Raw genomic sequence first — 14,759 nt, forward strand, 5'->3', positions numbered from 1 at the left:
CCTGCATCGCTTTGCACCTGCTTACTCTGCTATTGCTGTGGTACTGGTTTGCTGCAGCTTTCACACTAGGCTGTCCTGTATGAGATTACAGCAACCTGCATCGCTTTGCACCTGCTTACTCTGCTATAGCTGTGGTACTGGTTTGCTGCAGCTTTCACACTAGGCTGTCCTGTATGAGATTACAGCAACCTGCATCGCTTTGCACCTGCTTACTCTGCTATTGCTGTGGTACTGGTTTGCTGCAGCTTTCACACTAGGCTGTCCTGTATGAGATTACAGCAACCTGCATCGCTTTGCACCTGCTTACCCTGCTATAGCTGTGGTACTGGTTTGCTGCAGCTTTCACACTAGGCTGTCCTGTATGAGATTACAGCAACCTGCATCGCTTTGCACCTGCTTACTCTGCTATAGCTGTGGTACTGGTTTGCTGCAGCTTTCACACTAGGCTGTCCTGTATGAGATTACAGCAACCTGCATCGCTTTGCACCTGCTTACCCTGCTATAGCTGTGGTACTGGTTTGCTGCAGCTTTCACACTAGGCTGTCCTGTATGAGATTACAGCAACCTGCATCGCTTTGCACCTGCTTACCCTGCTATAGCTGTGGTACTGGTTTGCTGCAGCTTTCACACTAGGCTGTCCTGTATGAGATTACAGCAACCTGCATCGCTTTGCACCTGCTTACTCTGCTATAGCTGTGGCACTGGTTTGCTGCAGCTTTCACACTAGGCTGTCCTGTATGAGATTACAGCATCGCTTTGCACCTGCTTACTCTGCTATAGCTGTGGTACTGGTTTGCTGCAGCTTTCACACTAGGCTGTCCTGTATGAGATTACAGCAACCTGCATCGCTTTGCACCTGCTTACCCTGCTATAGCTGTGGTACTGGTTTGCTGCAGCTTTCACACTAGGCTGTCCTGTATGAGATTACAGCAACCTGCATCGCTTTGCACCTGCTTACCCTGCTATAGCTGTGGTACTGGTTTGCTGCAGCTTTCACACTAGGCTGTCCTGTATGAGATTACAGCAACCTGCATCGCTTTGCACCTGCTTACTCTGCTATAGCTGTGGTACTGGTTTGCTGCAGCTTTCACACTAGGCTGTCCTGTATGAGATTACAGCAACCTGCATCGCTTTGCACCTGCTTACTCTGCTATAGCTGTGGTACTGGTTTGCTGCAGCTTTCACACTAGGCTGTCCTGTATGAGATTACAGCAACCTGCATCGCTTTGCACCTGCTTACTCTGCTATAGCTGTGGTACTGGTTTGCTGCAGCTTTCACACTAGGCTGTCCTGTATGAGATTACAGCAACCTGCATCGCTTTGCACCTGCTTACCCTGCTATAGCTGTGGTACTGGTTTGCTGCAGCTTTCACACTAGGCTGTCCTGTATGAGATTACAGCAACCTGCATCGCTTTGCACCTGCTTACTCTGCTATAGCTGTGGTACTGGTTTGCTGCAGCTTTCACACTAGGCTGTCCTGTATGAGATTACAGCAACCTGCATCGCTTTGCACCTGCTTACTCTGCTATAGCTGTGGTACTGGTTTGCTGCAGCTTTCACACTAGGCTGTCCTGTATGAGATTACAGCAACCTGCATCGCTTTGCACCTGCTTACCCTGCTATAGCTGTGGTACTGGTTTGCTGCAGCTTTCACACTAGGCTGTCCTGTATGAGATTACAGCAACCTGCATCGCTTTGCACCTGCTTACTCTGCTATAGCTGTGGTACTGGTTTGCTGCAGCTTTCACACTAGGCTGTCCTGTATGAGATTACAGCAACCTGCATCGCTTTGCACCTGCTTACTCTGCTATAGCTGTGGTACTGGTTTGCTGCAGCTTTCACACTAGGCTGTCCTGTATGAGATTACAGCAACCTGCATCGCTTTGCACCTGCTTACCCTGCTATAGCTGTGGTACTGGTTTGCTGCAGCTTTCACACTAGGCTGTCCTGTATGAGATTACAGCAACCTGCATCGCTTTGCACCTGCTTACTCTGCTATAGCTGTGGTACTGGTTTGCTGCAGCTTTCACACTAGGCTGTCCTGTATGAGATTACAGCAACCTGCATCGCTTTGCACCTGCTTACTCTGCTATAGCTGTGGTACTGGTTTGCTGCAGCTTTCACACTAGGCTGTCCTGTATGAGATTACAGCAACCTGCATCGCTTTGCACCTGCTTACCCTGCTATAGCTGTGGTACTGGTTTGCTGCAGCTTTCACACTAGGCTGTCCTGTATGAGATTACAGCAACCTGCATCGCTTTGCACCTGCTTACTCTGCTATAGCTGTGGTACTGGTTTGCTGCAGCTTTCACACTAGGCTGTCCTGTATGAGATTACAGCAACCTGCATCGCTTTGCACCTGCTTACTCTGCTATAGCTGTGGTACTGGTTTGCTGCAGCTTTCACACTAGGCTGTCCTGTATGAGATTACAGCAACCTGCATCGCTTTGCACCTGCTTACTCTGCTATAGCTGTGGTACTGGTTTGCTGCAGCTTTCACACTAGGCTGTCCTGTATGAGATTACAGCAACCTGCATCGCTTTGCACCTGCTTACTCTGCTATAGCTGTGGTACTGGTTTGCTGCAGCTTTCACACTAGGCTGTCCTGTATGAGATTACAGCAACCTGCATCGCTTTGCACCTGCTTACTCTGCTATTGCTGTGGTACTGGTTTGCTGCAGCTTTCACACTAGGCTGTCCTGTATGAGATTACAGCAACCTGCATCGCTTTGCACCTGCTTACTCTGCTATAGCTGTGGTACTGGTTTGCTGCAGCTTTCACACTAGGCTGTCCTGTATGAGATTACAGCAACCTGCATCGCTTTGCACCTGCTTACTCTGCTATAGCTGTGGTACTGGTTTGCTGCAGCTTTCACACTAGGCTGTCCTGTATGAGATTACAGCAACCTGCATCGCTTTGCACCTGCTTACTCTGCTATTGCTGTGGTACTGGTTTGCTGCAGCTTTCACACTAGGCTGTCCTGTATGAGATTACAGCAACCTGCATCGCTTTGCACCTGCTTACTCTGCTATAGCTGTGGTACTGGTTTGCTGCAGCTTTCACACTAGGCTGTCCTGTATGAGATTACAGCAACCTGCATCGCTTTGCACCTGCTTACCCTGCTATAGCTGTGGTACTGGTTTGCTGCAGCTTTCACACTAGGCTGTCCTGTATGAGATTACAGCAACCTGCATCGCTTTGCACCTGCTTACTCTGCTATAGCTGTGGTACTGGTTTGCTGCAGCTTTCACACTAGGCTGTCCTGTATGAGATTACAGCAACCTGCATCGCTTTGCACCTGCTTACTCTGCTATAGCTGTGGTACTGGTTTGCTGCAGCTTTCACACTAGGCTGTCCTGTATGAGATTACAGCAACCTGCATCGCTTTGCACCTGCTTACTCTGCTATAGCTGTGGTACTGGTTTGCTGCAGCTTTCACACTAGGCTGTCCTGTATGAGATTACAGCAACCTGCATCGCTTTGCACCTGCTTACTCTGCTATAGCTGTGGTACTGGTTTGCTGCAGCTTTCACACTAGGCTGTCCTGTATGAGATTACAGCAACCTGCATCGCTTTGCACCTGCTTACTCTGCTATTGCTGTGGTACTGGTTTGCTGCAGCTTTCACACTAGGCTGTCCTGTATGAGATTACAGCAACCTGCATCGCTTTGCACCTGCTTACTCTGCTATAGCTGTGGTACTGGTTTGCTGCAGCTTTCACACTAGGCTGTCCTGTATGAGATTACAGCAACCTGCATCGCTTTGCACCTGCTTACTCTGCTATTGCTGTGGTACTGGTTTGCTGCAGCTTTCACACTAGGCTGTCCTGTATGAGATTACAGCAACCTGCATCGCTTTGCACCTGCTTACTCTGCTATTGCTGTGGTACTGGTTTGCTGCAGCTTTCACACTAGGCTGTCCTGTATGAGATTACAGCAACCTGCATCGCTTTGCACCTGCTTACTCTGCTATTGCTGTGGTACTGGTTTGCTGCAGCTTTCACACTAGGCTGTCCTGTATGAGATTACAGCAACCTGCATCGCTTTGCACCTGCTTACTCTGCTATTGCTGTGGTACTGGTTTGCTGCAGCTTTCACACTAGGCTGTCCTGTATGAGATTACAGCAACCTGCATCGCTTTGCACCTGCTTACTCTGCTATTGCTGTGGTACTGGTTTGCTGCAGCTTTCACACTAGGCTGTCCTGTATGAGATTACAGCAACCTGCATCGCTTTGCACCTGCTTACTCTGCTATAGCTGTGGTACTGGTTTGCTGCAGCTTTCACACTAGGCTGTCCTGTATGAGATTACAGCAACCTGCATCGCTTTGCACCTGCTTACTCTGCTATTGCTGTGGTACTGGTTTGCTGCAGCTTTCACACTAGGCTGTCCTGTATGAGATTACAGCAACCTGCATCGCTTTGCACCTGCTTACTCTGCTATAGCTGTGGTACTGGTTTGCTGCAGCTTTCACACTAGGCTGTCCTGTATGAGATTACAGCAACCTGCATCGCTTTGCACCTGCTTACTCTGCTATTGCTGTGGTACTGGTTTGCTGCAGCTTTCACACTAGGCTGTCCTGTATGAGATTACAGCAACCTGCATCGCTTTGCACCTGCTTACCCTGCTATAGCTGTGGTACTGGTTTGCTGCAGCTTTCACACTAGGCTGTCCTGTATGAGATTACAGCAACCTGCATCGCTTTGCACCTGCTTACTCTGCTATTGCTGTGGTACTGGTTTGCTGCAGCTTTCACACTAGGCTGTCCTGTATGAGATTACAGCAACCTGCATCGCTTTGCACCTGCTTACTCTGCTATAGCTGTGGTACTGGTTTGCTGCAGCTTTCACACTAGGCTGTCCTGTATGAGATTACAGCAACCTGCATCGCTTTGCACCTGCTTACTCTGCTATAGCTGTGGTACTGGTTTGCTGCAGCTTTCACACTAGGCTGTCCTGTATGAGATTACAGCAACCTGCATCGCTTTGCACCTGCTTACTCTGCTATTGCTGTGGTACTGGTTTGCTGCAGCTTTCACACTAGGCTGTCCTGTATGAGATTACAGCAACCTGCATCGCTTTGCACCTGCTTACCCTGCTATAGCTGTGGTACTGGTTTGCTGCAGCTTTCACACTAGGCTGTCCTGTATGAGATTACAGCAACCTGCATCGCTTTGCACCTGCTTACTCTGCTATTGCTGTGGTACTGGTTTGCTGCAGCTTTCACACTAGGCTGTCCTGTATGAGATTACAGCAACCTGCATCGCTTTGCACCTGCTTACTCTGCTATTGCTGTGGTACTGGTTTGCTGCAGCTTTCACACTAGGCTGTCCTGTATGAGATTACAGCAACCTGCATCGCTTTGCACCTGCTTACCCTGCTATAGCTGTGGTACTGGTTTGCTGCAGCTTTCACACTAGGCTGTCCTGTATGAGATTACAGCAACCTGCATCGCTTTGCACCTGCTTACTCTGCTATTGCTGTGGTACTGGTTTGCTGCAGCTTTCACACTAGGCTGTCCTGTATGAGATTACAGCAACCTGCATCGCTTTGCACCTGCTTACTCTGCTATAGCTGTGGTACTGGTTTGCTGCAGCTTTCACACTAGGCTGTCCTGTATGAGATTACAGCAACCTGCATCGCTTTGCACCTGCTTACTCTGCTATTGCTGTGGTACTGGTTTGCTGCAGCTTTCACACTAGGCTGTCCTGTATGAGATTACAGCAACCTGCATCGCTTTGCACCTGCTTACTCTGCTATAGCTGTGGTACTGGTTTGCTGCAGCTTTCACACTAGGCTGTCCTGTATGAGATTACAGCAACCTGCATCGCTTTGCACCTGCTTACTCTGCTATTGCTGTGGTACTGGTTTGCTGCAGCTTTCACACTAGGCTGTCCTGTATGAGATTACAGCAACCTGCATCGCTTTGCACCTGCTTACCCTGCTATAGCTGTGGTACTGGTTTGCTGCAGCTTTCACACTAGGCTGTCCTGTATGAGATTACAGCAACCTGCATCGCTTTGCACCTGCTTACTCTGCTATAGCTGTGGTACTGGTTTGCTGCAGCTTTCACACTAGGCTGTCCTGTATGAGATTACAGCAACCTGCATCGCTTTGCACCTGCTTACTCTGCTATTGCTGTGGTACTGGTTTGCTGCAGCTTTCACACTAGGCTGTCCTGTATGAGATTACAGCAACCTGCATCGCTTTGCACCTGCTTACTCTGCTATTGCTGTGGTACTGGTTTGCTGCAGCTTTCACACTAGGCTGTCCTGTATGAGATTACAGCAACCTGCATCGCTTTGCACCTGCTTACTCTGCTATAGCTGTGGTACTGGTTTGCTGCAGCTTTCACACTAGGCTGTCCTGTATGAGATTACAGCAACCTGCATCGCTTTGCACCTGCTTACTCTGCTATTGCTGTGGTACTGGTTTGCTGCAGCTTTCACACTAGGCTGTCCTGTATGAGATTACAGCAACCTGCATCGCTTTGCACCTGCTTACTCTGCTATAGCTGTGGTACTGGTTTGCTGCAGCTTTCACACTAGGCTGTCCTGTATGAGATTACAGCAACCTGCATCGCTTTGCACCTGCTTACTCTGCTATAGCTGTGGTACTGGTTTGCTGCAGCTTTCACACTAGGCTGTCCTGTATGAGATTACAGCAACCTGCATCGCTTTGCACCTGCTTACTCTGCTATTGCTGTGGTACTGGTTTGCTGCAGCTTTCACACTAGGCTGTCCTGTATGAGATTACAGCAACCTGCATCGCTTTGCACCTGCTTACTCTGCTATAGCTGTGGTACTGGTTTGCTGCAGCTTTCACACTAGGCTGTCCTGTATGAGATTACAGCAACCTGCATCGCTTTGCACCTGCTTACTCTGCTATAGCTGTGGTACTGGTTTGCTGCAGCTTTCACACTAGGCTGTCCTGTATGAGATTACAGCAACCTGCATCGCTTTGCACCTGCTTACTCTGCTATTGCTGTGGTACTGGTTTGCTGCAGCTTTCACACTAGGCTGTCCTGTATGAGATTACAGCAACCTGCATCGCTTTGCACCTGCTTACTCTGCTATTGCTGTGGTACTGGTTTGCTGCAGCTTTCACACTAGGCTGTCCTGTATGAGATTACAGCAACCTGCATCGCTTTGCACCTGCTTACCCTGCTATAGCTGTGGTACTGGTTTGCTGCAGCTTTCACACTAGGCTGTCCTGTATGAGATTACAGCAACCTGCATCGCTTTGCACCTGCTTACTCTGCTATTGCTGTGGTACTGGTTTGCTGCAGCTTTCACACTAGGCTGTCCTGTATGAGATTACAGCAACCTGCATCGCTTTGCACCTGCTTACTCTGCTATTGCTGTGGTACTGGTTTGCTGCAGCTTTCACACTAGGCTGTCCTGTATGAGATTACAGCAACCTGCATCGCTTTGCACCTGCTTACCCTGCTACAGCTTTTGTCTGACTCCACACTCCCCTGCATTACCAAATTGACTAATCCTTGACTGACACCTCAGGATGCGTCCGACCAATCAATCATATCTTTCAGTCAAGCTGAAACAGAGATTTACGTCGTCCCCGACTCGATCCAGTGTCTCTTCAACATTTATCCGAACTATTCGTATGACAATGAGGATTGTCGTGTGATACCGCATTTCGAAAGCTCCTATATTTTCTTGTCTGTACTGTCTGTCGTACACGTGCTTTTTCTGTAGAAGGTTACATTTCATACAAATATTTCCACAAAATACTTCTTAACATTTGTATTAGATGTGAAAATACTTATCCTTTTCAGAGAGATGTTTCCTTCTGAAAGTCTGCACTTTATGTTCTCTGTGCTTCTACCATCGTCAGTTATTTTGCTGTCCGAAAAGTGAGACTCGCTTACTACTTTTAGAGTTTAATTTATTGATTTAATTCCATTAACGTTACCTAATTTACTCGTAATTTGACTACATTCCTTTTTCCTTTACTTTTGTAGGCGTTCATTTGAAGATACTATCCACCATTCATTTAACTGCTCTTCCAAGTCCTTTGCTAGTTTGCTGTCTCTGACAAAATTACAATGCAGTTAGCCAACCTAAAATAATCGAGCACGGAGGAGCAGTGGTTAGCACACTGGACTCGCATTCGGGAGGACGACGGTTCAATCCCATCTCCGGCCATCCTGATTTAGGTTTTCAGTGATTTCCCTAAATCGCTTCGGGAAAATGCCAGGATGGTTCCTTTGAAAGGGCACGGCCGATTTCCTTCCCAAACTTTCCCTAACCCGAGCTTGCGCTCAGTCTCTAATGACCTCGTTGTCGACGGGACGTTAAACACTAACCACCACCACTAACCTAAAATATTTATTTCTTAGCCGTAAACTTCAGTTTTCTTTCCAAATTTCTCTTTGGCGTCTCATAGTGCATGGTTTAGGTACTGACTGAATAGCACGGAAGACTCTACAACCCTGCATCCATCCATTGCCATTCCCTTCTGTTTCCTTTCTTCCATGTCCTTCAATTCTTATAACAGTAGTTTTGTATCTGTGCAAGTCGTGGATAAACCTTCACTCCCTAACGTTTACGTCCGTCATCAGAGTTTCAAAGAGTATATTCCGCTCAGCACTGTCAAAAGCTAGTATGCAGGCTCCTGGAGTTTTCAGATCAAGGCTGTCTACAATCGACAATGGTTTTCCTCTAGGTCTCCCTTTGGAGTTTGGCGGATAATTTTCTGACAACTACGCGTTAAATAAACGAACCGTGGCATATTATGTCGCTCTTCTATGGACATTCACTCACCTGGTCCCTTAAAGCAGCAGATGTGACGAACACTATTCAGCAATCGGACGATCGAGGCTTTTGTAACCGTCCTCCTTATTGTGAGACATCTGGCTGAAATCTACTGTCCAGTGACTGGTTTTGATCGGGCGTTCTGTTTTAAAACGACCCTGATTCAGATTCCTAAATATTAGATTATTGTGAGACATCTGGCTGAAATCTACTGTCCAGTGACTGGTTTTGATCGGGCGTTCTGCTTTAAAACGACCCTGATACAGATTCCTAAATATTACACACTTACGATCCATCCTAGTGACCGATTCTGATGTCCACTCTTGTCATCTGTTTGAGCGCGTTGTCGAACTAACCTACGAGCAAGCGCCGATGATTATCTGCAAATATTCTCGTCCCATTTTGTAACTATTTTAAACACATGCTGCTCTGTTACACCTATGTCGTTTGCGAACAGCATACGAAACTTGAAGGCATTGTAAACAATGCATCTTATGAAAATTAGTGATATTCTCAGTGTATCGTGATGTAAACTGGACATTTCATTCGCACATGACAACGGTTCCCAATTAAGAACGAGGTATTGGATTCTGTTTCCTGGGAAGTCTTTAATCCATTTGTACCGATGTTCCGTAAGAACTTATTCTGTTAACTAGACGGCACTGAATAGTAGCACCGAATACTTGCTGTAAGTCAAACGACACGCCAACGTGGGAGCCGCTATGCACACGTACAGTCGCGTGGCAGCTAAGTTTCACACGATTCATGTTTGGTTCTGATTTCTACGGACGAGCTGTTCGGTCAACAAAAAATTCATCATACGCGAGTAAGGGTATATTCCATAATTCTACAACAAGCGAATTAGGTCCGTATTTCTTGGCGCCGCCCTGATGTCGCCCTTAGAGACTGCGACGTCTCTCATCTTTTCAAACGAGCCATCGCGGTATTTGCCTAACAATTTAAGGAAGCCACATGAAACGTAAATGTGGGTGGCGCATATTCCATTTAGAATCGGAGTCTAGAGTCCTTTCTTCTGTTGAGCATCTTCAGTTGCTATTCAGTAGTGTTCACTTACTTTTATACCTGCCATTTTCACATCCATGCGAGGGTCGAAACTGCGCTGTATTCGTCCTCAGGGAAAACATTTCGGAAGACAACTTTAGTAATTGAGCTTTCTTTTTATCGTCTTCCCTTTGAATGCCGTCAACGTCCATGATTTGTAGCACTGGCCGAGTTACGTGGGACCCATTGAGCAGGCATTAAGTTCCGCAAAAATATCTTTAAGCTCCTCATAAAAGTTTGACACTATCAGTATATTCACTAACTTCTGTAGGTTTAGATTTTGGTACAGAAAATGAATGAATACACTCCATTAAACTGAATAAAAACAGAACGAATTTTTTTGTATCAGCGGAGTGTGCTCTGATATGAAACTTTCTGGTGGACCGGGACACGAACCTGGTACCATAGCTTTTCACTGGCAAGTGCTCCCCAACCACGATTCGAGACCCGTTGTCACGCCTATACTTCCGCTAGTACATCGTCTCCTACTTTCCAGACTTCACAGTAGTTCCCCTGCGAAACCTGAAGGACTAGCACTCCTTCCTTTGTTCTCGTCAGCGGATACTGCAGGCCCTCCCGCCCGGTTCATTCTTGTCTTCTGGAAAAAGGGGTTCACGAGGTGCGCTCGTTCAAAATGGCTCAAATGGCTCTGAGCACTACGGGACTTAACTTCTTTGGTCTCCCTCTACGATTTTTACCCTCCTCGCTGTCCTCCAGTAACAAATTGGTGATCCGTTGATGCCTCAGACCATGTCCTACCAACCGATCCCTTCTTCTTGTCAAGTTGTGCCACAAACTCCTCTTCACCCCAATTATATTCAATACCTCCTTATTGGTTATGTGATCTACTTCTCTATTCTCTTCTTGTCTAAACTATTTATCGTCCATGTTTCACTTTCATACATGGCTACACTCCATACAAATACTTTCAGAAACGACTTCCTGACGCTGAAATCTATACTCGCTGTTAACAAATTTCTCTTCTTCAGAAACGCTTTCCTTGCCATTGCCAGTCTACATTTTATATCCTCTCTACTTCAACCATCATCAGTTATTTTGTTCCCCAAATAGCTAAACTCCTTTACTACTTTAAGTATCTCATTTCCTAATCTAATTCCCTCAGCATCACCCGACTTAATTCGACTACATTCCATTATCCTCGTTTTGCTTTTGTTGATGTTCATCTTGTATCCACCTTTCAAGACATTGTCCACTCCGTTCAACTGCTCTTCCAAGTCCTTTGCTGCCTCTGACAAAATTACAATGTCATCGGCGAACCTCAAAGGTTGTTATTTCTTCTCCATGGATTTTAATGCCTACTCTGAATTTTTCTTTTGTTTCCTTCACTGCTTGCTGAATATACAGATTGAATAACATCGGGGAGAGGCTACGACCCTGTCTTACTCCCTTCCCAACCACTGCTTCCCTTTCATGCCCCTCGACTATTATAACTGCCATCTGGTTTCTATACAAATTGTGAATAGCCTTTCGCTCCCTGTATTTTACCCTGCCACCTTTAAAATTTGAAAGAGAGTATTCCAGTCAACATTGTCAAAAGGTTTCTTTAAGTCTACAAATGCTAGAAACGTAGGTTTGCCTTTCATTAATCTTTCTTCTAAGATAAGTCGTAGGGTCAGTATTGCCTCACGTGTTCCAACAGAATCCAAACTGATCTTCCCCGAGGTTGGCTTTTACCAGTTTTTCCTTTCGTCTGTAAAGAATTCGCGTTGGTATTTTGCAGCCGTGACTTATTAAACTGATAGAAACGACTCTGGTTGCGAAAAAGGTTCGAAAAACCAATGCGAAAGTAGATCAAATCTTAGACAATCGACTGCTTCCACAGATGGCGATAGTTAGACGAAGATGCGTTACGGCGTATTGCGTGACAAGTGCAGCAACAGGTGTCAGACGTGTGCAAAACTGCCAAGCTGCAAACGCGTCGCGTTGTTTTCCTACCTTCTGGCCGCGGAGGCGGCGGTGGCAGCGGAGGTATGATGCCGCCGTACTCTCCCCGGCCGCTGCCCTCGGACGCCGACAACGGCGTCTCGTCGCCGCCGTCTTCTTGGTCGATCTGGAACGCAGAAATCGCCGTTCTTACCCTCTTACTCCACGATCATTAGTTTAAATATGGAAAAACGTAATCACTAACGATTGAAACCTCTGTAGAACGTGATCTTTTGAAAGCAAAGGAAGTAGTAGATTTTTTAAAACTTTATACGCATCTATTGTGCGACAATGCTCACTCAGAAATGAGAGAGGAAAAAGAGCTTCTCAACCCTTCTCATACACTGTTCTTAGACCTTAATTACAGCACTGAAGATATCAAACGCAGTAAATTTTTTGATAAATGGTTGTATGCTGGTATTCTAAACGCTTGCAGAAATTTACAGCAGATTATTTACGAGATAGAGCGAACAACTCGACTGACATTTCTTTATGATGTTTCGAAAGAGGTTTACGTCTTATGCTTTTACAAACAACCACCAGATGGTGCTGTCCCGATGTTGTAAAATCTGACCCTTGTCGTTGTGTAAATTATGAGGTCTCAGAATCTTGCTATGCAGTGTATTTACAACGATCGTTTAATCAAACAGTATTGTGAAAAGAATGGAAGTTTCACGTGAAGGTTTCCGGTGGATAATTGTTTACGATATTCGTAGATGGCTTATTCAGCAACAGTTTACTGAATCTCTTCGTTGAAGTTTTGCTTCTGCATCAACTTCAGACTGTTTGCAGCAGCATGTGACACACAGTGAGGTAGAAGCACACTTAGCCATATCGATGACTGGAATGCGTTCCATTATGAATAAACATTTGGCTTTCAAAAAGATCTGTTCCCGAAGGATTCCGCAGAATTTGATCCAACAAGAACATTATCGTGACAGATGGCGTGAAGAAAAAGCAAAAAATTCAATTTGGGGAATGCAAAATCCGCGTACAACTTCGCAGCAGGAGATGAAACTTCGTAAACAGGCCTACGAGATGGAAACTAGTAATCAGTCAATTGTTTGTGACTTCCCGGATGAACTGAAAGCAACACAAATTGTTTGTTCACGAAGCAGTCACAAGCACCATGGCTCGTTTCCTTTGCTACACCAGACTTGTCGCAGCCATTGTTTTAGAGAGTCGAAGTACAGTTAACGCTCCGTCGAAAACGATTTGTTTGCCGCAATTCATTAACGTAATCAGGAAAAACAAACGAAAGCTACGCTTTTTCTTCCATCATGATAATTTCATTGGCCACGCAGGAAGTCTTACAATTGATTATTTGACAGAGAAAGAGATGGAATTAATATTCTTTATTTTCTTGATGTATCGCCTTGATATTTATTTTGTTCTCTTGGTCGAAAAAAAATGTGCGGGCCTGGATTTTCTCTTCAACAAGCTGCTCAATCCTTGCAGAACGACGCGTGTAAAAAGAGGACACTTGTGAGATGGGAATATTTGCAGAAGCAACAAAAAGATTTGGTACCATAAAATGTACTTCTTTAATTTGATAGTGGAAACTTAAAAAGACGACAACTAAATTACACATACACATCAAAAAACTTTTGCATCACCTCGGTTCCGAGAGTTCCGGAGCCTGTACAGGAAATTAGAACAGAGATCAACATAAACATCATTTCTGCCTTTTTTGTTGTTCATGAGAACCACACATTGGAGACTGGTGATCTCAGTCCCATAGTGCTCAGAGCCGTTTGAACCATTTGATTTTCACTTCGAGACTCCTGGAAACTTCCTTGTTGACAGCCCTTCCTGGCACAAAGTAACAATGCGGACGCGATCGAACCGCGGTGTTGATCGTCTAGGCGTGGTTGAACTACACCTAACACGAGCCATGAAACAGGAGATGGAAATTTTTATGAAATATTTCGTTTTATTAAAAATATTTAAAGTTAAATCTATAAAAATATGTGTTAAGGGATGAACATTTTTGTGAAAAGATAACCACAAGAACTGGAAGGGCAGGATTAACAAATATCTCCGACTGCAGATACGAGAATCGCCCTTTAGTTATAAGAACATTTGGAAAAGATCATTTAATTAGCTTCAAAGGGTTTGAACATGTTGCAACTTGCGAACAACATAAAAATTAAATTAAAGATAATAAAAATACGTGTGCAGACGTACAGTCTGCACGAGTGAAGGAGCCGGCGCTAATAAAGGCAAGTCGTAGTTTAACGTTGCTACCAGAAATCACGAATTTTACTACATATTTTTATACGTTGCTCTAATAAACATTCGGACGGACATACGTTATATATCATGCCTAGTACCTGTAGAAATATATCAAACAGAGTTTTGCATAACCCAGGTTCTCAGAACTCCTGAAAAAACACGTTGACTTTGGATATTATATCACAGACACAGTCCTTTTGACTGTTCAGAGGTGTCACTAAACCCGCCCAAAGATGTAAACATCCATGCATGGTTCAAATGGCTGTGAGCACTATGGGACTTAACATCAATGGTCATCAGTCCCCTAGAACTTAGAACTACCTAAACCTAACTAACCTAAGGACAACACACAACACCCAGTCATCACGAGGCAGAGAATATCCCTGACCCCGCCGGGAATCGAACCCGGGAACCCGGGCATGGGAAGCGAGAACGCTACCGCACGACCACGAGCTGCGGACTCCGAGGCAGGATTGGAACCTGCGACCGTAGCAGTCGCGCGGTTCCGGACTGAAGCTCCTAGAACCGCTCGGCCACCGCGGCCGGCACAGGTAACCCTAAAATATTTCTGTTTGCTGATGACACTACCTTGTTAATAAAGGATGTTGTGTGCAACAATGGCTCGGTTTCAAATGGTGCAGCTCATGACCAAAGTTAAGGGCTTGTAGAAAATAAAGTAACGCTAAATCCCAGTAAGACTCAGTTTTTACTGTTTCTAACACACTATTCAAGAAAACCTGACGA

At 45.6% G+C, this 14,759-nt stretch overlaps 1 protein-coding gene across 6 annotated transcripts in view; it reads right to left on the bottom strand.

Annotated features, from left to right (window-relative positions):
* The window catches only part of LOC126354686 (collagen alpha-1(XVIII) chain-like), a 2,024,079-nt gene that overhangs the window by 244,513 nt on the left and 1,764,807 nt on the right, over window positions 1–14,759 (bottom strand). For all 6 annotated transcript variants that reach the window (XM_050004490.1, XM_050004491.1, XM_050004489.1 and 3 more), the window contains one exon: window positions 11,793–11,907. In XM_050004490.1, the coding sequence (XP_049860447.1) occupies window positions 11,793–11,907 (115 nt within the window). The remainder of the gene's footprint in view (window positions 1–11,792; window positions 11,908–14,759) is intronic.

This window comes from Schistocerca gregaria, chromosome 3, assembly GCF_023897955.1.
Source record: "Schistocerca gregaria isolate iqSchGreg1 chromosome 3, iqSchGreg1.2, whole genome shotgun sequence".
Taxonomy (NCBI): Eukaryota; Metazoa; Arthropoda; class Insecta; order Orthoptera; family Acrididae; genus Schistocerca; species Schistocerca gregaria.